Below are 24154 nucleotides of genomic sequence, written 5' to 3'. Positions count from 1 at the left end.
GGCCGAGCCGGGGCGGGCATTGTCTGGGGCGGGACGAGGCACCGCCCCTTCCAGGCTATGCGAGGACGGAGCGGAGCGGAGCGCAGAGAAGAGGGATGGCTCCTTCGCCTTCGCCTCCGCCGCGTCCCGAGACGGCTTCCCCTAGTGGCTGCAGAGGGCGGGCGGGCGAGCACAGGAGCCCAGGAAAACTGCAGCTGGTGCTGCTGCCGCTCGGATTGCTTTCTCCACCCCTGGGTGTCAGGGCACCCATCGGGGAATGAGGCTGGTGCAAGGATGCGCGGACGGAGCCGGCGTGGGAAAGTCGCCCGGGAGCACCCGCTTGGCATGCAGAAATGCGATCCCGGCGCAGGGAGGGCGAGACCGTGTCCTGGAGTTCCGCCGTCGCTCCGTGGGTTCTTCCTTGCGGAATAGGAATCTCCCCTGCGGGAGGAGGGAAAGCGAGCTACTTTCGCTTTCCGCGCGTGCCCCTGCTTCCAGCATGCACGTGAGAAGGGGCCAGAAGCGAGCCCTGCAATCTCCAGCCTGGGTGTTGCTGCTGTTTGGGTTCCTCGCCTCGTCGCCCTGCAGAGCCAGCCCAGGTATGTGAACTTCCTTTTTTAAATGAAATTTGGGAGATAGTTGTCTGGAGATAAGGAGTGCTTGGCATAGTATGCCACCCTTTAAGTAGTGTTTCTGTGCTGTCACCTGTGGATTAAACCGAAACAAATGATTTTTTTAAAAAAATCGCATTGCACTCCTTAATTGTATTTGTGGAATGCTCTACCCAGAGAGGCTCTAAGCGAAAACTTCCCTCTTCAACTTTTTATGTGCGTTTGTAGAAGGTTTAGGTTATTGTTTTGTTTTGTTCTTGCTTCTGTTCAGTGCCGGATTTAAGTATAAGCTAAACAAGCTATAGCTTAGGGTGGGGCCCCCAAAAAAATTAAAGGGGAAAAAACCTGGATGTACATTTCCAAAATATAAGATAAAAACAAATAAAATAAATCCTACATACAGCAACACTGTTTTGTGTTGTGTAGGCTCCTGTGATGTAAGTGATGGGCCCCACCTGCTAGCCTGCTCCCAAAATATCACTGGTTTGCTCATTTCTATATATAGAGAGCCTACATTCTGCATGGACTGGTTGCATGGCAAAGGACAGCTGGACATATAAAGGGCACCATTACCTTCAATAGCTTAGGGCCTCATCAAACCTAAATCTGGCCCTGCTTCTGTTATGTATTTTGTGATTTTATTTGTGCTTTCATGTTGCAAACTGCCCTGAGATCTACAGGTGAAGGGCGGTATACAAACTTGAGAAATAATAAAATAATAAATAATTGGCTTGCCGATGCCAGGATGCCAAGGTAAAATGAAATCCGTTTTGTGAATTACGGTTTTTAAAGTGCTGAATTATCATTGACTGTACTTGCCAGCATTTCATTCACCTCACTTTTTGATTTGGGAGCAGTGCTTGCTCCGTGGGGCTGATTAGTTTGGAAGGAGAAGCACTGGAGGTTTGGGGGGTCTTGATGTTTGCCTTCTTTGGAGATTCACAAGTGGACCCTTGTTGTCGTTTAGTCGTGTCCGACTCTTCGTGACCCCATGGACCAGAGCACGCCAGGCACTCCTGTCTTCCACTGCCTCCTGCAGTTTGGTCAAACTCATGCTGGTAGCTTTGAGAACACTGTCCAACCATCTCGTCCTCTGTCGTCCCCTTCTCCTTGTGCCCTCCATCTTTCCCAGCATCAGGGTCTTTTCCAGGGAGTCTTCTCTTCTCATGAGGTGGCCAAAGTATTGGAGCCTCAGCTTCACGATCTGTCCTAGTGAATGCAATAAGAGACTTTGGATGCAGATTCTCAAAATGAGTAGGGCTGTCTTTCCAGTAGGGCCAACTCCTGTGGCAGATACTGGGTTGGCAGCAGTGGCAGACCCACAGCTGCCCGAGGCTGGTTCATTCAGGCAAATGGGGCAATGCCCCTGCCAACCTCAGCCAGCCAATCAGCCACCTCCTGCCTGCCTCGGGGCACTGTGGTCAGCAGGGACGTCTTTAGCAAATGTGGCACCGGGGTGCAGATATCCACGCAGCGCCCCCAAATTACCACGGATAGTGTTGGGGAGGCCGTAGCTACGCACTGCCAGCCATTCAGGGGGGCACAACTCTCCCCCATGCCACTGCAGGAGAGTGATCCCTGCAGAGCCTTGGGAGGGAAGCTGCGTGCCTGCCAGCCATATATAGTGGTACCTCAGGTTACAGATGCTTCAGGTTACAGTCTCTGCTAACTCAGAAATAGTACCTCGGGTTAAGAACTTTGCTTCAGGATGAGAACAGAAATCGTGCGGTGGTGGCACAGCAGCAGTGGGAGGCCCCATTAGCTAAAGTGGTGCTTCAGGTTAAGAACAGTTTCAGGTTAAGAACGGACCTCCGGAACAAATTAAGTTCTTAACCCGAGGTCCCACTGTAGTTGGTGGGGCGCAGCTGGCAGGGAAAGGGGAGGCCACCAGTAAAGCCGCGCAGCTCCCCCACTCGCTGGGGTGCCCCTGGGAGGCCAGCGCCCTGGTGCCACGCACCACTAAGCCCTGTGGGAAAGATGGCTCTGGGGGTCAGCTTCCTCTTCTGTAGCCGCAATGTTGCCTTCATGGGACTCAAAGGAGGATGTGGGGGAAACTGAAACTAGTTGGTTTCGCTTGTCAGTGGATTTTCTCCAAACCATAGAGGAACAGGAAATCCTTTCGGGGTCCTTGTATTTTTGAACTAATCTGAATGTAAGTTCATGAAATTTGGGGAAAATAAAAATTTATATTAAGAAGCCCCCCCCTCCCCAAAAAAGTCCAAAGTAGAGTTGGAAGGGACCCCATGGGTCATCTAGTCCAACCCCCTGCAATGCTGGAATCTCAGCTAAAGCATCCATGACAGACGGCCACCCAACCTCTGCTTAAAAACCTTCAAAGAAAGGAGAGTCCACAACCTCCTGAGGGAAGACCGTTCCACTGTCAAACAGGTCTTACTGTCAGAACGTTCTTTCTGATGTTTTGTCGGATTCTCCTTTCTTGTAACTTGAAGCCATTGGTTCGAGTCCTACCCTCCAGAGCACGGGTGGCTTTTCATGTGTGGTCTCTGGCTTTGAGGAAGCATCATGCAAAGGAGACTTATATAGAATGCGGAGCGTGATGTTGAGTAGAGATGTGGGGGAGGGGGGAGAGAACCTGGGGAAATTGGAGTGATGGTGACGCAATTTACCTAAATAAATAAAATATGGGTCTTTGTCAGAACATAAGAAGGACCCTGCTGGATCAGACCAATGGCCCATCTTGTCCAGCATCCTGTTCTTCTCACAGTGGCCGGCTGGATGCCCGGGGAAACCTGCAAGTGGGACCTGAGCACAGGTTCGAATCCCCGCGACGGGGTGAGTTCCGGTTGCTCCGTCGTAGCTCCTGCCAACCTAGCAGTTTGAAAGCACGCCAGTGCAAGTAGATAAATAGGTACCGCTCCAGCAGGAAGGTAAACAGCATTTCCGTGCACTCTGGTTTCCATCACGGTGTCCCAATGTGCCAGAAGCGGTTTAGTCCTGCTGGTCACATGATCTGGAAAGCTGTCTGTGGACAAACGCCGGCTCCCTCGGTCTGAAAGCAAGATGAGCGCCGCAACCCCATAGTCATCTTTGACTGGACTTAACCGTCCAGGGGTCCTTGACCTTTACCTACCCTCCAATAATTTGCCCAGTCCCCTTTTAAAGCCATCTAAGTTCACAACCATCGCTGCTCCCTGTGGGAACAAGTTTCGCGTCTTCATTATGTGGTGCGTGAAGTATTTTTTTAAATCGGTGCTGAATCTTTCAGTATTTGGCTTTGCTGGGTGTCCACGAGCTGCAGTGTTACAAAAGAGGGAGAAAATGTCCCCCCCCCATCCCCTTTCCCCCAAGCTTATCAACTTTTATCAGGTCACATCTTAGTCACCTTTTCTCTAAACATAAAAAAAAGTTCCAAAGGCTGCCGCCCATCCTCACAGGCGTAACGGTTCCTTACCTTCATCCCTTTTGGTTGCCCTTTTCTGAACCTTTTCCCACTCTACAGTACCCTTTTGAGGTGAGCTGACCAGAATTGTATGCTATACAATATTCCTAAATATGGCCACACGGTAAGATTTCTGTAATGGCTTTAGGATACTGGCAGTTTTATTTTCATTTCCTTTCTTCATGATCCCTAGCAAGGAATTTACCTTTTTCACAGGCACAGCAACATCTCCATCAAGATGAACCCAAAGCCTTGTTCCTGTTAATTTCCTGGCTGTTCAGACCCCATGAGCATATATGTAAAGTTGCGTATTTTCGCTCTGACATACCTCACTTTTAACACTTGTTTACAACGAATGGCATTTGTTTATTTCCCCACCCATTCACTCAGGAGGAGAGAGCCTTTTGGAGTTCTTCAGAATTTCTTTCCGTTCTAACAACCCTGAGCAAGTTAGTACAGTGGTACCTCAGGTTAAGAACTTAATTTGTTCTGGAGGTCCGTTCTTAACCTGAAACTGTTCTTAAGCTGAGGTACCACTTTAGGTAATGGGGCCTCCCGCTGCTGCTGTCACACGATTTCTGTTCTCATCCTGAAGCAAAGTTCTTAACCCAAGGTACTATTTCTGGGTTACCGGAGTCTGTAACCTGAAGCGTCTGTAACCCGAGGTACCACTGTATTATAAACAACAAACTTTGTGCCACAAGGAAATGATTATAGTCTTTTGAAAAGCAGCATTCTCAATGCTGGGTCGAGTTGACAACTTTTAAAGCGTATTCTGCACCTGCCTATCTAACAACAGTTTCATGTGGTTAGCTGGTGCTAAATGTTTTGCTCCGTGCCAGGGAGATATTTAACTTGGTGACATCTGTAGAGAACAGATATTTTGGCATCACAGACCACTGTTCAATGGAAAGGAATGGGCTGGTCTCTCTGTCAACTCAGCAAAGGGAGACAAGATGAGCATTATTATTCCATCTTCAGAGGGGTTATAGGAGGGGTTCTGTCTCAACTCCCGCACTTCTGCAAGTTGCACTAAAACAAAACCGTTATTGCGGTTAATGTGGCAGTAAATGGTGGCAGGTACCAAAAACAGGTGTTCACACGGTTTGCAGATAAACAAGGTCTAAATAAACTTCACGCAGCACATCTCTTTAACGCACGGATGCAAGAATTTTAAATGTGCAATAATAGCCAGATAACCTATCACCTGTTTGCTAATAGCCTGGAATTTTCCCCCTCCAAACTTGTAGAAGTGTTGTTTAGAGTATAGAATGTTGACCATTGTTTTGTTCATTTCTAGGGAGTCTAGTTCTCTCCTTTTTTAGTTCTATAAGTTTAAGGAGTTTTTTAGATCCTGTTTGTTTGTAGCGTGATGAGAGGACCGTGATGTCTTGTTCTGTTTTGCTAACTTTTGAGGTTTGTTTTTTAAGAGATTTTTTCTCTTTTATGCAAGCTCCTCTAGTGACCACTTTCATTGCATCCCATAGGAGGGGAGTTGTTATATTGTCTACATTGTTTTCCTTGAAGTAGTTTTGGAGAGTTTTTGTGAGACTCTAATTTGTTTATTTGTGGTTAGGATGGGACTGAAGGAGCATGATGGGGTGGTTTGCGTTCCCTCTCCTATTTTAAGGGTAACTTCTACTGGGGCGTGATCTGTGATTTTAATGCTACCGTATTTTTTGCTCTATAGGACGCACCCGGCCATAGGACGCACCTTGTTTTAGAGGGGGAGCACAAGAAAAAAAAATCTCCCCCTCTCTGTGCAGTGCCCCTTCAGTGAAGTGGCAGGAGAAACGGAGCCCCTTCTTGAAGGGGCGCTGCGCAGAGAGGGGGATATTTTTTTTTCTTGTTCTCCCCCTCTAAAACAAGGTGCATTCTGTGCGTTCAAGGTGTGTTCACCCGAAGCCTCCGGAGCGCAGCGGGAGTTCCCGCTGGGCTCCGGAGGCTTCGGGTTCCTTTCGACCTGCTCTTTGGGGCTGGCGGGGGGAAGCGCTGCTTTCCCCCACCGCCAGCCTCAAATACCAGGTTGGGGAGCAGCGCAAAGACTCTCCTGGCTTCAGTGAAAGGAACCTGAAGCCTCTGGAACGCAGCGGGAACTCGTGCTGCGCTCCGAAGGCTTCAGGCAGCTATCCCTGAAGCCTGGAGACCCCTCTCGCTCTCCAGGCTTCAGCGAAAGCAACACGAAGCCTCCGGAGCGCAGAGGGAGCGCTCCCTTTGCGCTTTGGAGGCTTCACATTGCTATCGCTGAAGCCAAGGAGCCTGCATTCGCTCCATAGGACGCACACACATTTCCCCTTAATTTTTGGAGGGGGAAAAGTGCGTACTATAGAGCGAAAAATACGGTACCTTTCTTGCTTTAAAAACATTTCCGTGCACACACGCAGTGCATTATCTCATAGGAGCAAATATATTCTTGTCCGTAGCCTTGCAACAAACAAAAGCTGTAATTCTGCATTTACCTGGTGGAACGGAGACGCGGTTGCCTCTGGAAATAGGAAGGACATACTGGGCTGTGTGTGTGTGTGGCTCTGTATGGCAAAAGGGGCATTGATTTCAGCAAGTTAGACATCCTCAAAGCAGCAGATTTGTCCACAGAATTGTTTTGGGTGGTGATACTGGGCCCCAAGAGTCATTTAGTGCTAGGGGTGCTTCTGTTCAAAATGCTCAGTGAGATCTTGAGAAGAGGAAAGAAATCAAGGAAGCTCCCAAAAGAGGAAATGTTCCAAGTCATGAGTGACACAAACTGGCTTCCTATGTTTTCCAGTCATGGCATGACAAAGAGGCAAAATTTCTAGGTACCCTAAACAACTGTGCCCTAGAATGGTTGGAAAAGGTGGCGACCCTGGATTTAGTCTTCAGTGGCACCCAGGACCTGGTGCAAGATGTAAGTGTTGTTGAGCCAGTTGGGAAAAGTTATGGTAGCGTTATTAAATTAGATATACATGTCAGTGGCCAATTGCCAAGAACGCAGTCACATTTGATTTAAAAAGAGGAAACGTCGCCAAAATGATGTGGTTGCATTTCAGCTTCCTTATTACCAGTCAGGAAGGTTAAATCACTCTCAAATGCTTGGGTATTTTTTTGTTTTTGTTTTTAAACCCAATATTAGAAGCTGAGGAGCCACCAAATTCTAATTGTATTACAATAAAAGAAGCAATAAAAGACAGTTTAAAAATGATATGAAGATTTTATGTGGACATGCATTGGACCACCTGGACGAAGCTCGTGGATCAATGTTGGTCTGTGGACCATAGTACGGGAACCCCTGATCTAGATGATAGGCAATTTCCATTGTTAGTCATATTCAGAATAGAGCCATTGCTTTAAGTCAGTTGGTTTCAGTGTGTCTTCTTGGAATAAGATTAAAATTGGTGTCACCCGAAGGTGTTGACAAATGGTTGCAGTCCAGTGTTTGCTATGTTGGGGCCTTTTCATATCTGATATTTGCTGGGGATTTCAGCGAGAAAATACAGTTGCAGCACCAGTCTGTCTAGCATGGAATATAGGAATGCAGTAGCAGAGCAGGCAAGCAAAGCACTGTTGAAAAATTTTGGCGCTCCTGTGCTTGTAATTTAAAGCTTCCTGTTTTCAGGTCCTGTCTGTTGTACTGCTTGCTGTTGTTAGTGGCTGGTGTTATTATTAGATCTATCCAATTACCGCCCGGTTTCAAATCTTCCATTCCTGGGTAAGGTGATTGAGAAAGCGGTTGCTGAATAGCTTGGTAGGTTTCTGGATGAAACATCGGCTCTGGATCCATTCCAGTCCGGCTTCAGCGCTGGTCATGGGACCGAGACGGCTCTGGTCGCCCTAACAGATGATCTCCGCAGGCAGCTGGATTGAGGCGGGTCGGGGCTGCTGATTCTTCTAGATCTGTCAGCAGCCTTCAACATGGTCGATCACGAACTCCTGGACCACCGCCTTGCCGACGTGGGGATCCAGGGCACAGTCCTTCAATGGCTGCGCTCGCTTCTCTCTGTTCGGGGACAGAGGGTGGCGCTTGGGGGGGAATTGTCATCGCGCCACTCCTTGGTGTGTGGAGTGCCTCAGGGTGCGATTCTCTCCCCGATGCTTTTTAACATCTTTATGCACCCCCTCGCCCAGCTTGTCCGGAGTTTTGGGCTGGGTTGCCATCAGTATGCCGATGACACCCAACTCTATCTGTTGATGGATGGCCATCCTGACTCGGCCCCAGACACACTGACCAGATGTCTGGAAGCTGTGGCTGGATGGTTACGTGGGGGCCGGTTGAAGTTAAATCCTTCGAAGACAGAGGTCCTCTGGCCGGGACGGGGCAATATGGGATTGAGGGGGCAACTCCCATCTCTTGCGGGGGTGCAATTAGTGCCAGCATCGTCCGTTAAGAGTTTGGGTGTAATCTTCGATACCTCCCTCTCTATGGAGGCTCAGATTACAGATATAACAAAGGCGGCATTTTTCCATCTCCGCCAAGCTAAGCAGTTGGCTCCTTATCTCTCTCGCCCTGACCTAGCCACTGTGATCCACGTGACAGTCACCTCCAGACTGGATTATTGTAACTTGCTCTACGTGGGGCTGCCCTTGAGACTGACCCAGAAACTCCAGCGGGTGCAGAATGCCGCGGCGAGACTCCTTATGGGGTCTTCGCTGCGAGATCATATTCATCCGGTACTATACCAGCTGCACTGGCTCCCGGTGGAGTACAAGATCAGGTTTAAGGTGCTGGTTTTAATCTTTAAAGCCCTATACGGCCTAGGACCCTCGTACCTACGGGACCGCCTCTCCTGGTATGCCCCACAGAGGAACCTACGGTCTGCAAATAAAAACATCCTGAAGATCCCAGGCCACAGAGAGGTTAGGCTCAACTAGAGCCAGGGCTTTCTCGGCTGCGGCTCCAATCTGGTGGAACGCTCTGTCACAAGAGACTAGGGCCCTGCGGGACCTGACATCTTTCCTCAGGGCCTGCAAGACAGAGCTGTTCCACCAGGCCTTTGGTCAGGGCGCAGCCTGACCCCCTCCTCTGGCAATCTGCACAAAATTTTGCTTAATGGTTGCCATCAATTTGATTTTAATTAATTTTATAATGAATGTTTTTAGATTGTTGGATTATTTTGATTGTTGTTAGCCGCCCTGAGCCCAGCTTCAGCTGGGGAGGGTGGGATATAAATAAAATTTATTATTATTATTATTATTATTTATGAGCAAGGGCTATGGAAGACTTGCCTTCTTGTGATTATACGTAAGAAAGAAATGGTGACAGCCGGTGGGAGGCTTTTTAGGGTTGCAAGCAGCAGTGTGGTTTGGCCGAGCTGTGGAGCAACTTTACCAGCACCAGAGTGGCTGTGGCTGACTTGGTGGGAGGTGTGTGTGTAGAGCAGGGCAGTGGCTGTGTGGACACAATGGGAGGAGTGCAGTATTTGCATCTGCCCCTCCTCACCCTTGCCACCCACCTGCCCTGCCCAGATTAGCTGCAGAGACGCAGGTGTTGGAGGGATAGCTCTGTCCCACCTGCTGTGTCTGGCGGGGGGCTTTCCTGGTCATTCTCCTAAGTGGGACCCCCCCCCCGGGCTGTCTTGAGAGCCAGTGTGGTGTAGTGGTTAAGAGCGGTAGTCTCGTAATCTGGGGAACCGGGTTCGATTCCCCGCTCCTCCACATGCAGCTGCTGGGTGACCTTGGGCCAGTCACACTTCTCTGAAGTCTCTCAGCCCCACTCACCTCACAGAGTGTTTGCTGTGGGGGAGGAAGGGAAAGGAGAATGTTAGCCGCTTGGAGACTCCTTCGGGTAGTGATAAAGCGGGATATCAAATCCAAACTCTCTCTCTTTTCCCCTGATACGATCACCAGCCGAAATTCTCTCCTCAACTATTAACATTAAAGGTAGAGGAGCCCTGCCCCTCCGGAGCAGTTGGCCACCTGATTTATTTCTTGTACATCAAGCTGCTGTGAAGGGTGCAGGAGTGGGACATAGATGTTTCCTCTTGCCTATTATTCATAGAATCAGAAGAGTTGGAAGGGACCCTGACCATCATCTAGTCCAACCCCCTGCAATGCAGCTGTCCCATACGGGGATCGAACCCGCGGCCTTAGTATCATCAGCACCATGCTCTAACCAACTGAGCCACCCAGCCTTTATTTATCTACTCTTCCCCCACCAGCCTCCCTTCCTCTCCCAGAAACACCCCATGTCCTCCGCCTGCTTCAGACGGTGGTGTTCCACAATGCCAGTGACACTGACATCGAGGGCGCTACTTTTCTGGGAGACGTGGCGGTAGTTAAGTTGGATACCCGCACCTGGAAGTTCAAGTTCCTCCAGCCTTGGGGCGTAAGCGGCCTCACGCCTCAAGAGTGGGACCTTCTGCTGAAGATTATCAAAGGCTACTTCCTAGGCTTCGTACAAACCATCAACAAAATGGTTGTGTTTCTCAAAGGCAGCTGTAAGTATCGCCACTGGTTCTGTTCTTCTAGGAGTGCTGTGTCTCCCTGGTGGAGAGATGATCTAAATCAGGGGTAGGCAACCTAAGGCCCGGGGCGCGGATGCGGCCCAATCGCCTTCTAAATCCAGCCTGCGGACAGTCCAGGAATCAGCGTGTTTTTACATGAGTAGAATGTGTCCTTTTATTTAAAATGCATCTCTGGGTTATTTGTGGGGCATAGGAATTCGTTCATATTTTTTTAAAAAACATATAGTCCGGCCCCCCACATGGTCTGAGGGACAGTGGACCGGCCCACGGCTGAAAAAGGTTGCTGATCCCTGATCTAAATGGCTTGGGCCCCTCAACCTCTACTGGGCTGTGTGCGACAAGAGAATCCTCTGTTATCTGATTTTCCCCCAACCCCATATTTTCAGGTTTGGTCCTGCTCTCTCCGTGTACAGAGTTGCATTGTGCGTATGTCTAGGTCAGGGACTGGGCAGAACAGGAATGGTGGAGACTACCTCCCCAACCTGACCCTTCCAGAGAAGAAGACAGTTCAGAATTACAACAGGGGTTTGAGGGAGATCACAGCTCAGAGGAAAAGTGGGAAATAATGGGAGAGGAGGAAGAGGAAGAAGCGCCAGGGCGGAGACAGCTGACGGACACAGTGTCTTTAGAAAGCATTCCAGAACCCGGCGAACCTTGAAAGTAGGAGAGCAAAGAGCTCAAAGGCAGAGGGCACTTCTCAGCGCTCGTAGCGATGACTCACTCGGGACAACGCCATTGCCCCAAGAGGCTGCATTCCTAAGACTCTCTCTGTGAATATTGAATAAAAAGCAGCTGGTAAGGCCTTTTCCTGTCTTATCCGTTCCTGGCAACCTGCCATGGGGGTTGGTTCCTCTGCCTCCTGACAGTGTATCATGGGCTCCTGGTCTTCTTGCAGGCTTTGGAACGCGGTGCCCTGAAGGCGCTTCGGACTACAACTCCCATCAGCCTCAGGGAACACAGATTTGCTTAATTTTTTTTAAAAAAAAAACCATCCAAGTTGGTGGTCATCACTCCATTTTGTGGGAGCAAACTCCATAATTGAATAATGCACTATGTGGAATTCATGGGAATGGGGGGGGGTAGAGAGGGCAAGGGGCTTGCAGGGTGACCCCAACCCCTGCAAATGTGGGGGTTAAATTCATGGGAGTTGGGAGTGCAATAACATTGGGAGAGCTGAGAGCTCCCACCACCCCTGCCTTAGAGGCTCAACCATTTCTGTACATCTTTAGCAGCCGACCTAATATACCCGTCTTTTGGGAGCAGGGAATAATTTGCGGTGGGAAGCCTCCAGATCCTAAGCCGGAAGATCTTTCAGCTGATGTAACATATCAGAATAAGAAGCAAGGTTTTGTTCATTTTACTTCAAAATATTTATATACCGCTGGATTGGGGGCTTTGGGGGGGGGGAAACCCTCGTACAATAAAATAACATAAAAAATAAAAGCTGCAGAGAAAGGTCCTGTCTCTTTACCTTCTAAGGACTCCCCTCCCATTTCTTTTATACCCCCAATAACTCATTTCAACACGCAGATCCTTTCGTTGTCCAGTCCTTGATCTTTTGTGAGTCCACGTCCAACGGCACAACGAGGGGCTTCTACGACGCTGCCTTAGGAGGGGAATCCATTGTCACCTTCAGTGCAGACAACGGCAGCTGGGTTGCTCTGCAGGAGAATGCGATGGCTGACTATGTTCAACAGACCCTGAACGGTGACAAGGGCACAGTTGCAACTCTACAGATCCTTCTGCTGGGCCAGTGCATCAGAGCTCACAACACCTACCTTGAGACCGGAAAGGAGGCTGTGCAGAGGCAGGGTGAGATTGGAAACTAGCAATTTATTTACTTCCTTTTTCTTTTTACTCCAAGCAACAAAGGGCAGCACACGTTCTCCCCCCAGAGATAAATGAGGAAAAACTCTTCCCAATTGCACAGACTGGAAGCTTCCCCCTCTTGGGCTAATAATCCACTTTCAAGGGGCTCTGTGGTTTTGAGCAAGAACTCCTGCAATTGGTCCTGCTGCTCATGCGTATTTGATCTGAGTTAAACTTTGGCCCTTAGATCATGTCACAGCAGAAGGATGCGTCAGAAGTGGGATTTGAATCCACACCCCCATTCGGAGACCAGAACACCCAAGAGGTGGGAAGGAATCAATCTTGAGTCTGGTGCCTTAGACCACTCGGCCATCCTGACGGGCAGGGACATGGGTGGCATGGTCTAAACCACTGAGCCTCTTGGGCTCGCCGATCGGAAGGTCGGCAGTTCGAATCCCCGCAATGGAGTGAGCTCCCGTTGCTCTTTCCCAGCTCCTGCCAACCTAGCAGTTCAAAAGCATGTCAAAGTGCAAGTAGATCAATAGGTACCACTGCGGCGGGAATGTAAACAGTGTTTCTATGTGCTCTGGCTTCCGTCATGGTATCCCGTTGGGCCAGAAGCGGTTTAGTCATGCTGGCCACATGACCCGGAAAGCTATCTGTGGACAAACGCCGGAAAGCAAGATGAGCGCCGCAACGCCACAGTCGCCTTTGACTGGACTTAACCGTCCAGGGGTCCTTGACCTTACCTTTTACCTTTACAGCAGAAGCTGGAACAGGGCTACTTCAGTTACCTTGATGAGGTCCTAAAACAAGTGTGGGGAAACCTGTGGCTCTCCAGACGTTCCTGAACTACATCTCCCACCACCACTTGCCATTGTTATGCTAGCTGGGGCTGATGGGAATTGTAGTCCAGCAAAACAGGTCCCAAGATTCCCCACTCCTTCTGAAGCCTCTAAGCTAATAGTCGGAACCTGTTTCTGTGAAAGAACAATCCCTGCACCATTCGCTATGCTCTGCCTCTACAGTCCAAGGAAGTAATGCTCTGACTTTGAATCCCAGTTGCTGCAAGCCACAGGCCAGGCAGGTGGAAAGCACTATTGTGCTCAAATCCTGCTTTCGGGTTGCCCCACAGGCATCTGTTGGCCACTGTGAGAACAGGATACAGGGCTAATCCAGCAGGCTGTTCTTGTTTGGAGAAACAGGAAGAGAGACTGCCACCTTACTTGTTCTTGACCACACACACACATACACACACACACCCCAGTTTGGTTTAATAGGTATTAAATGTGTTGCACATCCCACCTCAAATGACCCCAAATGTAACGACACATAAAAAGCATAACCTCCTACACAGCTGAGTCTACTTGCGACTCTTCTGTACACAAGACAGGGAGCTGACTGCATGCAAGAGTCTCAAATGGGTGCCGCATATTGGAGATTCATTCCCCGTGTCTGCAGTCATGGGATTGTTATCTTTCACATGACGGTGTATGTTTTCATTCCACAGTGTGGGAAGTGACGGAGACAGGGTGTTTGTGTTACTGTGTTCCGTGAAGTGGGACTATTGTCCTTTGTTCTCTCTCTTTGCTGTCTGATGCTAGAGAGAGAGGGAGCTATGTTGCAGTGCTCTGTGTGTGTTTATATGTAAATAAAGTAGATTAGCCAAAATGCTGAGTTGCTGAGGTCTGTCACGCAAGCTGTGAAGACTGAGGATCCCTGAGTGTGCCGATGTCTCCAAGGCATCAGTCGCAGTGATGTTCGGGCAGAAGAAAGCTTTTGAAGCTCCCGAACGATCGACCAGGAGGGAGAGAACATGCCAGTTGGGCATGTGTCTCTACCAGGGTCTTACTTGAGAGTAGGACAACTCCTGACACCGCACACCCAGTGCTTGTGCAAATCATCTCAGATTCTGGGAGGCTCGGGCCAGAGCATGGCGTGATATGGCTTTGTAAGCTTATGTAACTCATGTTCTGAACTGTTCTGCTCTCTCAGTGTCGCCAGACTATGGGGTCTTCGCCCACAAGACCCCGCCAGCCCCCGACTCTTTGCTGCTGGTTTGCCGAGTCACTGGATTCTACCCACAACCCATCAACGTCTCCTGGCTGCAGGATGGGAAAGAGCTGCCCAGCTCAGACTTCAACTCCACCGAGATACTGCCTAACCATGACCTCACTTACCAGATCAGGAGTACTCTGGTTATTAAGTCAGAGGATGAGCACAGTTACGCTTGCCAGGTGCAACACATCAGCGTGGGGGTGAAAATCATCCCTTGGGGTAGGTACTTTGGGTACAGAAAAATATTGCACGTCTCTATTAGGAAGAGGGTGGCACGCATTAGCTACTGCTTTATCTTTGAATTCCAAGGGATGGCAGCGATAATTCCCACACCACATTGTTGTAAACAAAAATTGCCCTTTTCCCTTATGGGGTATCCAAGAGCCCATATAGAGTCCTTACATAGGTTCCCTATTGGTAGGAGAGAATAACAGAGGCCAACCAGAGAATATTGAGAAGCAAAGCAGCTAGTAAGCCTGATCTTTATTAAAGCTGTTGCAACAGGGTGCTCCCCTCACCCGCAGGAGAGAGGAGGAACCCAGAAAAATGGCGCACAAGGCCTTATAAAGACTTTTGAAATTGCCACCCTGTAGATCAAGACCACCCCCAGAAACAGCATACATACATCACAGAAGGAGTGTAACCTAAGACCACCCCTCAGATACATCATACCTACATCACAGAAAAGCCGGTCTAAAACAGAAATTTTGAATGTTGTTTTTCTCCTGTCGTTTATCTCCTGTCTGGCAGGTTACTTGATTGGATTTCCTGGGGAGCCTGGCTAGTCTTTTGTAATGATAAATACTTGGTTCCTGGGCCAGGTCACAGGCTCACACCCTATTCATATCTTAAATGTGCCCTTAAGACAGGATTTGGGAGGAAAGAGACAATGGGAGGTTTCCCACTTTGACCTTGCAGAGAAAACATTTACTCAGTTTAGGAATCAAAATGGTTCCAGGTCGGTCTTCCTGTTCTGATCTATGTACGTGCTTGGTTGGTCCACTTATGAACATTACCATATATCTAAGACCATAGAATTCCTATCACAATATCCCCTTGCTGGTCTTTATTCTGCTAAAATTGTTTCTGGGGTTAGCTGGAACTTCACCACAAATGAGAAGTTATTTTGAAAGAAAAAGAAAATTCCTATCTTGCCTACTGAACCAACTTGTTTACTGAGCCAGCCTGCAAAGATTACAGTATCTCGAGCCTTTCAGTGGGCAGACAATTGCAGAAACCTCGCCTTTTTTGTTGACTCTTGAACCTCGCCGGGACGATTATGAAATACGAAGCGCTTTTTCTGCTGTTTGGTTACATAACATGATTGGTTACTGCATGCACTTCATAGATATTTTCAGCTCTCCCCAGCAGCAACTTTAACCAATCAAAGTGAAGGTTTCACCACAGTTGGGATTTGTGGTTGGAGAGAGGATTAGTACATTTTTGTTGTTGTTGTTTAGTCGTTTAGTTGTGTCCGACTCTTTGTGACCCCATGGAGCAGAGCACGCCAGGCACTCCTGTCTTCCACTGCCTCATGCAGTTTGGTCTGACTCATGTTTGTAGCTTCGAGAACACTGTCCCACCATCTCGTCCTCTGTCTCCCCCTTCTCCTTGTGCCCTCCATCTTTCCCAGCATCAGGGTCTTTTCCAGGGAGTCTTCTCTTATCATGAGGTGGCCAAATACTGGAGCCTCAGCTTCAGGATCTGTCCTTCCAGTGAGCACTCAGGGCTGATTTCCTTCAGAATGGAGAGGTTTGAACTTCTTGCAGTCCATGGGACTCTCAAGAGTCTCCTCCAGCACCAGAATTCAAAAGCATCCATTCTTCGGCGATTAGCCTTCTTTATGGTCCAGCTCTCACTTCCACACATCACTACTGGGAAAACCATGACTTTAACTATACATATCATTTATTTACATATTTTAGTTCATGCAATGCATGCACTGCTTGATTGTAAACAAACAAAGAAACAAACCCCACCTCTCAAAGTGGTTTGCAAAAAACCGAAAACAATTATTACTGTTGTTACTATTATAATTTACTTACATCTCATCTTTTCCCCAAACCAGGATGTAAGGCGGCTTACACAAATTAAAACAGAACAAATAAAATGCAGAAAGCTAAAAACATAGAAAAGGTCATCATTAAAGGTTAATTAAATTATAAAATATTTAAAGCAATGTGAAAAGCAGATCTATTAAAACACAAACATTAAAAACAGTGCAGCACTATTAAAAGTTCTTTCCTTAAATATCTGTTAAATTACAAAGGCCTGTTGGAACAGAAAATCATTTTCCAAATCATTTTTATTAATTTTCCAAATTATTACAAATCCAACCAAATTACTTACATTTAATACAGTTTCTTGAAATCAGGTTTCCCGCTCCAGTTGCAAACATATGTCGATCATTTCCTCCAATAGCTGCATCATTTATTTAGTGTCCAGTTGTCATCTTTCACTCTCAGTTACATCATCATTACAGCTGAATTCTTGTCCCTCTTTACAAACAGCGCCTCTGTTACATCTTATAAGTATAAAATCCATTTCATGTGTGTAGTCCTTCATGTACAATGGTGTTTCAGACCTGGCGGGCTGGTGTGGAGGACTCTCTGGTCCTGAATGGGGTAACTGTGCCTCTGAAGGACCAGGTGCTCAGCCTGGGAGTCATTTTGGACTCACAGCTGTCCATGGAGGCGCAGGTCAATTCTGTGTCCAGGGCAGCTGTCTACCAGCTCCATCTGGTATGCCGGCTGAGACCCTACCTGCTTGCAGACTGTCTTGCCAGAGTGGTGCATGCTCTGGTTATCTCCCGTTTGGACTACTGCAATGCGCTCTACGTGGGGCTACCTTTGAAGGTGACTCAGAAACTGCAATTAATCCAGAACGCGGCAGCTAGACTGGTGACTGGGAGTGGCTGCCGAGACCATATAACACCGGTCCTGAAAGATCTTCATTGGCTCCCAGTACGTTTCTGAGCACAATTCAAAGTGTTGGTGTTGACCTTTAAAGCCCTAAATGGCCTCGGTCCAGTATACTTGAAGGAGAGTGTCCACCCCCATCATCCAGCCTGGACACTGAGGTTTTTAATATTTGGTTGGTAGCCGCCCAGAGTGGCTGGGGAAACCCAGCCAGATGGGCGGGGTATAAATAATAAATTATTATTATTATAACTCCCATTGTTCAGTTCATTGCAGTGTTTATCTGGAAGGTACAAGGTCATTTTCCATTCCTTCCGCTGTTCACCAACTAGAGTATGTGCTGCAGCCATAAATAACTCACAGAATACATGCCCAGTCTCCAATATTAAAAGTTCTTCCTCTGTACACAGTTAAGAATAAAATCTTTTCTCAAATTTGGCCTCTTGCCAGATCTATTTGGCAGCCGTTTGTTCTTGTTGTTTTTCATTCATTTTCCAATCAGGCTTGAGCAGCACAGTGGGATGCAGTGAACTCCCCAGACCCCACTGGGGAACATTGCCAGGATGTGCCCTCATAAATCCGGGTTTCCCCCTGCCTGAACCTCCTTGCTGCCTGTGGGGGGCAACCGCCATTGACTTGTGACGCAAGCTGGAGACCTGGAACAAGAAAGTCTTCACCTGCTGGTGGAAGGATAGCAAAGAGACAGCTTTGGGGAGGGACTTAGGGAGGGACTTCCAAAGTCTGGGAGCTGCTGCCGAGAAGCCCCTCTCCCGTGTCCCCACCAAATGTGGCCCTAAGGGTGGCGGGCCTTAGAGAAGGGCCTCCCCCAGAGATCGCAGAAGCTAAGCAAGTTCATATGGAAGAATAAGGTCTTTCAGCCCTGGTTCAACAGTTTGGTTGCAGCTTGATGGACCAGTTGGAAGTTTGGGGGCACTTTTCAAGGGACAGTAATCCAGACAGGATGTAAGTAAGCAGAGGTCAAAGCTACATCCACCAGACCTGTGTCAACGATAGCATCCCAAGTGGTTTTCTCAGCAAAGTGCGGAACAAATTGTCCACAGCAGGCCGCCGAGTGGTCTGAATTCTCCACATGTGGGCCAGCGTGCAGAAGACCCCTGACTACTCAAAACAGCCTTGCTGAACAGCTCCTCACACTGACACTCTGTAGGAGAGAAAAAGTATTTTTGTTTGTTGCCCTCACTGCCACAGAGTAGGTATTCAACACTAGACTGTGTTCAGTTAGACTCAGCTTGGTTGTAGGGTGGAAACATCTTAGTGACTTGTTGTGGGTCTCATCTCTCTCTCTAATCCTGTCGCCTTTTCTTTTCTTGTCTACCGTCTTCCCCAGATGGCAGAGGAAACAAGGCCGCACTAAGTATAGGGATTGCCATTGCTTTAATAGCTGTAGTCGCAATTCTGGCAGGTGTAATTTGCCGGCAGAGGAGACGTAGGTAAGTTTTCCTCTAATCCCTTTTCAAATGTTTGCGATTTACAAAGAGCGGGACGCAAGTGGGGGCCATCGCTAGCTCTGTGGTTTTCGGGGGAGATTCCCAGAGTTTCCTTTGCTTTTTCCCTATTGCATTTATTTATTTATTTCATTTATACCCACACCTTTTCCCCCCAAGGAGCCGAAGGTGGCATACATGGTTCTTCCATAGCTGTCAACTTTTCCCTTTTCTTGTGAGGAATCCTATTCGGAATAAGGGAATTTCCCTTAAAAAAAAGGGAAACATTAACAGCTATGGGTTCTTCTCCATCCTCATTTAATCCCCACAACAACGCTGTGAGGTAGGTTAGACTGAGAGGCAGCGGCTGTGGCCAAGAGTCAACCAGCAGCAAGATTGATGGCTGAGTGAGGATTTGAACCCGGCTCTCCAAAGTCCCTAGTCACACTCTAGCCACTGTAAACACACTGGCTCTTTACTTTGGATCCAAAACTAGTGCTGGTATTGGTATTTGCAGGTAGGGGGCAGAGAAAGAATAACACACACACACACACACACACACACCGCCAAGTTGTAGCTTATCAGCTGCACAGATGAAAGCAAACTGAGAGAGCCATCTGAAAGTTACACCGTTGTTTGTTTGTTTGAATTTATATACCGCCCTAGACCCGGAGGTCTCAGGGCAGTTCACAGAAAAGATCACAATATATAAAATCAAAATAATAATAACCCAATGACACCCACCCCAAAGGAGCCACATTTTAAAAGGGTATAGGATATCCATCAGATCAACCCAAGACCTGGTTAAAAAGGAACATTTTTGCCTGGTGCCTGAAGGTGTGAAGTGAAGGCGTCAGGCGAACTTCCCTGGGGAGAGCATTCCACAGGCGGGGAGCCACTGCCGAGAAGGCCCTGTTCTCGTGTTGCCACCCTCCGGACCTCTCGAGGAGGCGGCACACGGAAGGAGGGCCTCAGAAGATGATCTCAGGGTCCGGGTAGGTTCATATGGAAAGAGGCGATCCTTGAGGTATTGTGGTCCTGAGCCATTTAAGGCTTTATAAGTCAAAACCAGCACTTTGAATTGGGCCTGGAAACTAATTGGTAGCCAGTGCAGTTGGACCAGGATCGGTGTAATATGCTCAAACCATCTTGCTCCGGTGAGCAACCTGGTCGCTGAATTCTGCACTCCTCTGAAGTTTCTAAACTGTCTTCAGAGGCAGCCCTACGTATAACGCATTGCAGTTACTATTAGCAGCTGGGCAGTCCGTCAGCAAAAAGCTGTCTAGCCTCTGGCCACTCCAACGAAGCCATCACTAAGAAGTGCCCAGGACACGGTTAGGATGAGGGAGCAGAAATATGAGGACAGAAATCTGGCCTGATTCTCAGTAGGTCACAGAGCAAGTAAGTTCACACCGCATTCCAATGTGGTTGCAAATCACTGGGCCTTTGCCATATAACAAATTGCAAGCACTCAATTTCAGTGGTGAAACGTCAGCTACTAAGGTTGCTGAGCTGTGACTCCAGGGTTCCTGCAAGCAGGAAGTTGAGTGTGTCTCTTTGTGTTTGTGGGGGGTGGGTACTGGTTAGTGTCGAATGTCTGAACCATGCATTTAAATCTCACTGCTTCCTCCAAATAATCATGGGAAGTCTACTTAGTTCAGGGTGCAGGGAATTATAGCTCTGTGGTGGTAAACTACAGTTCCCGTGATTTTTTTGCCTGTGCGTTGGGAAGAGCCAGGCCTCCTAAAGTGTTAGGAGAACTGGGTTCGAATCCTTGCTCAGCCATGAAGTTTTTGGGTGACCTTGGGCCAGTTGTCATCTCTCAGCCTAACCTACTTCACAGGGCTTTTGTGTGGTTAAAACGGGAGGAGGCAAATCATAATAATAATTTTTTATTTATACCCCGCCCTTCCCGGTTCAAAAACTGGGCTCAGGGCGGCTAACAACAAATTTAAAACACTTAATTGTAAAAGCAGCATAAAACACAGTATAAAAACATGAATAACAATAAAATTCAAAATTCAGAAATCAATTTAGGGGAAATAAGCATTAGATAATCCCCAGGGATAGCTGGCTGAATTGGCCCTACTTGGGCCAGCGAGGAGGCCAGGGGAGAATTAGCTGTGGGGTCTGAGAGTGGGTAATCTTCAGAAAAGGGGAGGGGGAGGGAAGAGAAGGGAAAGGAAATAAAAGATCAGGCTGAATTCAAATTAAAGGCCAGGCGGAATAGCTCTGTCTTACAGGCCCAACGGAAGGAGGTTAAATCCTGAAGGGCCCTGGTCTCATGGGACAGAGCATTCCACCAGGTCGGAGCCATCACTGAAAAGGCCCTGGCCCTGGCGGAGGATAGTCAGACTACCTTAGGGCCCGGGACCTCTAAACTATGGTTATTCATGGACCTTAAGGTCCTCTGCGGGGCATACCAGGAGAGACGGTCCCGTTAAAAAGAACCACAGACGCTGCCTTGAGCTCCTTGAAGGAAAGGCAGGATAAAAATGTAGTGTGCCATTGAACAGGCCCAGATTTCTCCTCAGGATGAGCGACTCTCCCCACAGAGTCTGAACGCCACAGTCATGGTCTTTTCCTGAAAGGACATTATACCAGTTTTAAAAGATATTTTTTAAAGTTTCAGATAAAAAGAAACACATCAATAAAAACAAAAATTTAAAATTAAAAAGAAAAATACACAATACCCAATACACAATACAAAAAGAAAAGAAAAAAGAAAAAAAACAGTTAAAAACAATTCCATCTTTTCATCACTACTTTGAATTTACTTATTTTCTGGACCTCCTCATACCTCCCTCTTTTGTATTCCAATCCAGTTTGTTTGTCCAGCAATTCCTTTCCCTCCTTTTTAATCCCAATCCTTAATCTCAATATAATGTAACATTAAATTTTTACCTATTAATAGCCAATTTTCCATTCTTTTAACCTTTTTAATCCTGATCCTTAATCTTGATCTGTATATAACTTTAAAGCCTGTACAGCTAGAAACCCCTTAATTTCAGTCCATTATCACTCTAACTTTCTTTAATTTTGCAATATTTCTGTAGGTAATCTTTGAATTTCTTCCAATCTTCTTCCACCGACTCTTCTCCCTGGTCACGGATTCTTCCAGTCATTTCCGCCAATTCCATAAAGTCCATCATTTTCATCTGCCATTCCTCCAGTGTGGGTAGATCTTGTGTCTTCCAATACTTTGCAATGAGTATTATTGCTGCTGTTGTTGCATACATAAAGAAAGTTCTATCCTTTTTTAACACCGTTTGGCCGACTATGCCCAGGAGAAAGGCCTCTGGTTTCTTCAAGAAGGTATATTTAAATACCTTTTTAAATTCATTATATATCATTTCCCAGAAAGCCTTAATCTTTGGGCACGTCCACCAAAGGTGAAAAAATGTACCTTCAATTTCCTTACATTTCCAACATTTATTATCAGGCAAATGATAGATTTTTGCAAGCTTGACTGGGGTTATGTACCACCTGTATATCATTTTCATAATATTCTCTCTTAAGGCATTACATGCCGTAAATTTTATACCTGTGGTCCATAACTGTTCCCAGTCAGCAAACATAATGTTATGTCCGCCGTCTTGAGCCCATTTAATCATAGCAGATTTCACCGTTTCGTCCTGAGTGTTCCATTTCAGCAGCAAGTTATACATTCTTGACAAATTCTTAGTTTTGGGTTCTAACAGTTCAGTTTCTAACTTTGATTTTTCCACCTGGAAGCCAATTTTCTTGTCCCATTATACCAATTTTAATTGGTTTCAGTAGGCAGTGGCAAAACTGAGTGGCAAACGCTAATCTTTACAGCTAAATTCTAGATTACAACTTGCAGAGATTATTTTGAAGATTTCTGTGCTTAGAGCCGCTGAAGCTCATGCAGATTGAGCCGTAAATTCATTCATCACAAACTTGGGGGTCACGCCCCTTTCATCCATGTACATCTCTGATTGGCTTTGTTTTGAGAAGTGAATCAGAAAAGGAAGTTTAAGAGAGTTGGAGCCACTGCCAAAATCAAGGTTTGCTTGTGAATACCAGAACAGGGAGGGGGTGGTGTTGCCTTCACAGGCAATTTGTGGTTTTCCCCGAAGCAGCTGGCCAGCCATTGTGAGGAAAGGAGACGCTGGCCTTTGGAAATAACAACAACAACAACAACAACAACAACAACAACAACAACAATAATAATAATAATAATAATAATTTATTTATGCCCCGCCCATCTGGCTGGGTTTCCCCAGCCACTCTGGGCGGCTTCCAACAAAACACTAAAATAAAATAACCCATTAAACATTAAAAGCTTCCCTAAACAGGGCTGCCTTCAGATGTCTTCTAAAAGTCGGGTAGTTGTTTATCTCTTTGACATCGGCTGGGAGGGTGTTCCACAGGGTGGGCGCCACCACCAAGAAGGCCCTCTGCCTGGTTCCCCGTAACTTGGCTTTTCGCAGTGAGGGAACCGCCAGAAGGCCCTCGGCGCTGGACCTCAGCGATGTCAGGATAACAGCCTAGTGCTTCTTTCCAGGAACAAGCCACTTAATTTTCTCTTCTCGTTCCAGGAGCTATGAAGACATCCGCTCAGCGGAAGGAACATCACCAGTTGGAAGCTGAGGAAAAAAGAAAACCTCGCAGAACAGCATAGATGCTGTCACTATCTCCTTCAGCATAGAAATGCTTCCGCTATAGAGGTGGCAAACTCTGGAGAAAGCCTGCTTGGGGCCTTGGAGGGATGTTGGCAGCGATTGGACTCGAACTCCCAGCAACTCCAACCAGTACAGAGGGCACCAGGTTGGCAAAGCCTGGCATAAGGCAGCATCGTCTTTTCGGCACAATTAGTCTTGCTGTAACGGCGAAATTATAACTTCAGTTATAATCTTCAGTTGATTGCCTCAAAGCAGTATATAAATGCTTTAAAATAAGTTGATGAATTTGTGCTCAGTGTGAGGTGCCAACGTTTTGTTACAGGGCCGGTTTAAGACTTTTTTCTTCGCCCAGGAATTTGATGGATTTTGAGTCAACCGAGCAGAGGTGGCATGTGAGTATTGCTCTGGGTTGCAGAATCCTGCCTCTCGCCCCGTGGTGGAATATAATGTTTTATGTATAAGTTTTTAAAACTTGATTGTGAACTACTTAGACTGCCTTATGTCAAGCAGCTATCAAATTAATTAGTAGTAATACTAATACAATATGTATTTTCTATGAACTAACTAGTCCATGAGAGCTTATGCTACCATAGATTTTACGGGTAAGAATTTATCTTATGACATTTTGTTGTTTTGCTGTGGCAGATGCAGTTTCCAGAGGGCCGTTTTGCAATTTTTGCAGCAGCTTATAAGCTTCCGACAAATTTACATTTGACACTGTGAACAATTCAGATGTATTTTTTAATAATAATTTTTATTACAATTTTTGTTTTACAATTTCAAATAAACATTTTACTAACTTTGAAATATCCAGCAACTTCCCTTCTTCTCTTTCCATGGTTCGTTTTACA

General features: G+C 47.1%; 1 protein-coding gene and 1 long non-coding RNA gene across 4 annotated transcripts in view; both read left to right on the top strand.

The window, feature by feature from the left end:
- The window catches only part of LOC308470237, a 67651-nt gene that overhangs the window by 29644 nt on the left and 13853 nt on the right, over positions 1 to 24154 (top strand). The window lies entirely within an intron of this gene.
- LOC308469868 (antigen-presenting glycoprotein CD1d-like) lies at positions 151 to 24112 on the top strand. Of its 3 annotated transcripts, XR_013982149.1 has the most exons (7): positions 152 to 578; positions 10122 to 10400; positions 11958 to 12239; positions 14232 to 14513; positions 18561 to 18663; positions 21714 to 21831; positions 23220 to 24112. XR_013982149.1 is itself a non-coding variant. In XM_080992919.1 (6 exons), exons 1-6 carry the CDS (start codon positions 257 to 259, stop codon positions 23269 to 23271), a joined length of 1320 nt encoding a protein of 439 aa, XP_080849045.1. In that variant the 5' UTR covers positions 156 to 256; the 3' UTR covers positions 23272 to 24112. The 3 variants fall into 3 exon arrangements, 2 of the variants coding, with proteins under 2 accessions (XP_080849046.1, XP_080849045.1); XM_080992919.1 differs by lacking the exon at positions 21714 to 21831 and having other exon boundaries at positions 156 to 578; XM_080992920.1 differs by lacking the exons at positions 18561 to 18663; positions 21714 to 21831 and having other exon boundaries at positions 151 to 578.

This window comes from Podarcis pityusensis (assembly GCF_964106645.2).
Source record: "Podarcis pityusensis genome assembly, chromosome: 2".
In the NCBI taxonomy this organism is placed as follows: Eukaryota; Metazoa; Chordata; class Lepidosauria; order Squamata; family Lacertidae; genus Podarcis; species Podarcis pityusensis.
The sequence above is the reverse complement of the archived record's forward strand: the minus strand, read 5'-3'. Positions and strand labels throughout refer to the sequence as shown.

Excerpts from the sequence above, each read along its gene's own strand:
- LOC308469868 (XM_080992919.1), top strand. The coding sequence starts at position 257 with ATGAGGCTGGTGCAAGGATGCGCGGACGGAGCCGGCGTGGGAAAGTCG. Across the intron at positions 12,240-14,231 it reads GGAGGCTGTGCAGAGGCAGG|TGTCGCCAGACTATGGGGTC; the intron begins GTGAGATTGGAA and ends CTGCTCTCTCAG. Across the intron at positions 14,514-18,560 it reads GGTGAAAATCATCCCTTGGG|ATGGCAGAGGAAACAAGGCC; the intron begins GTAGGTACTTTG and ends CGTCTTCCCCAG.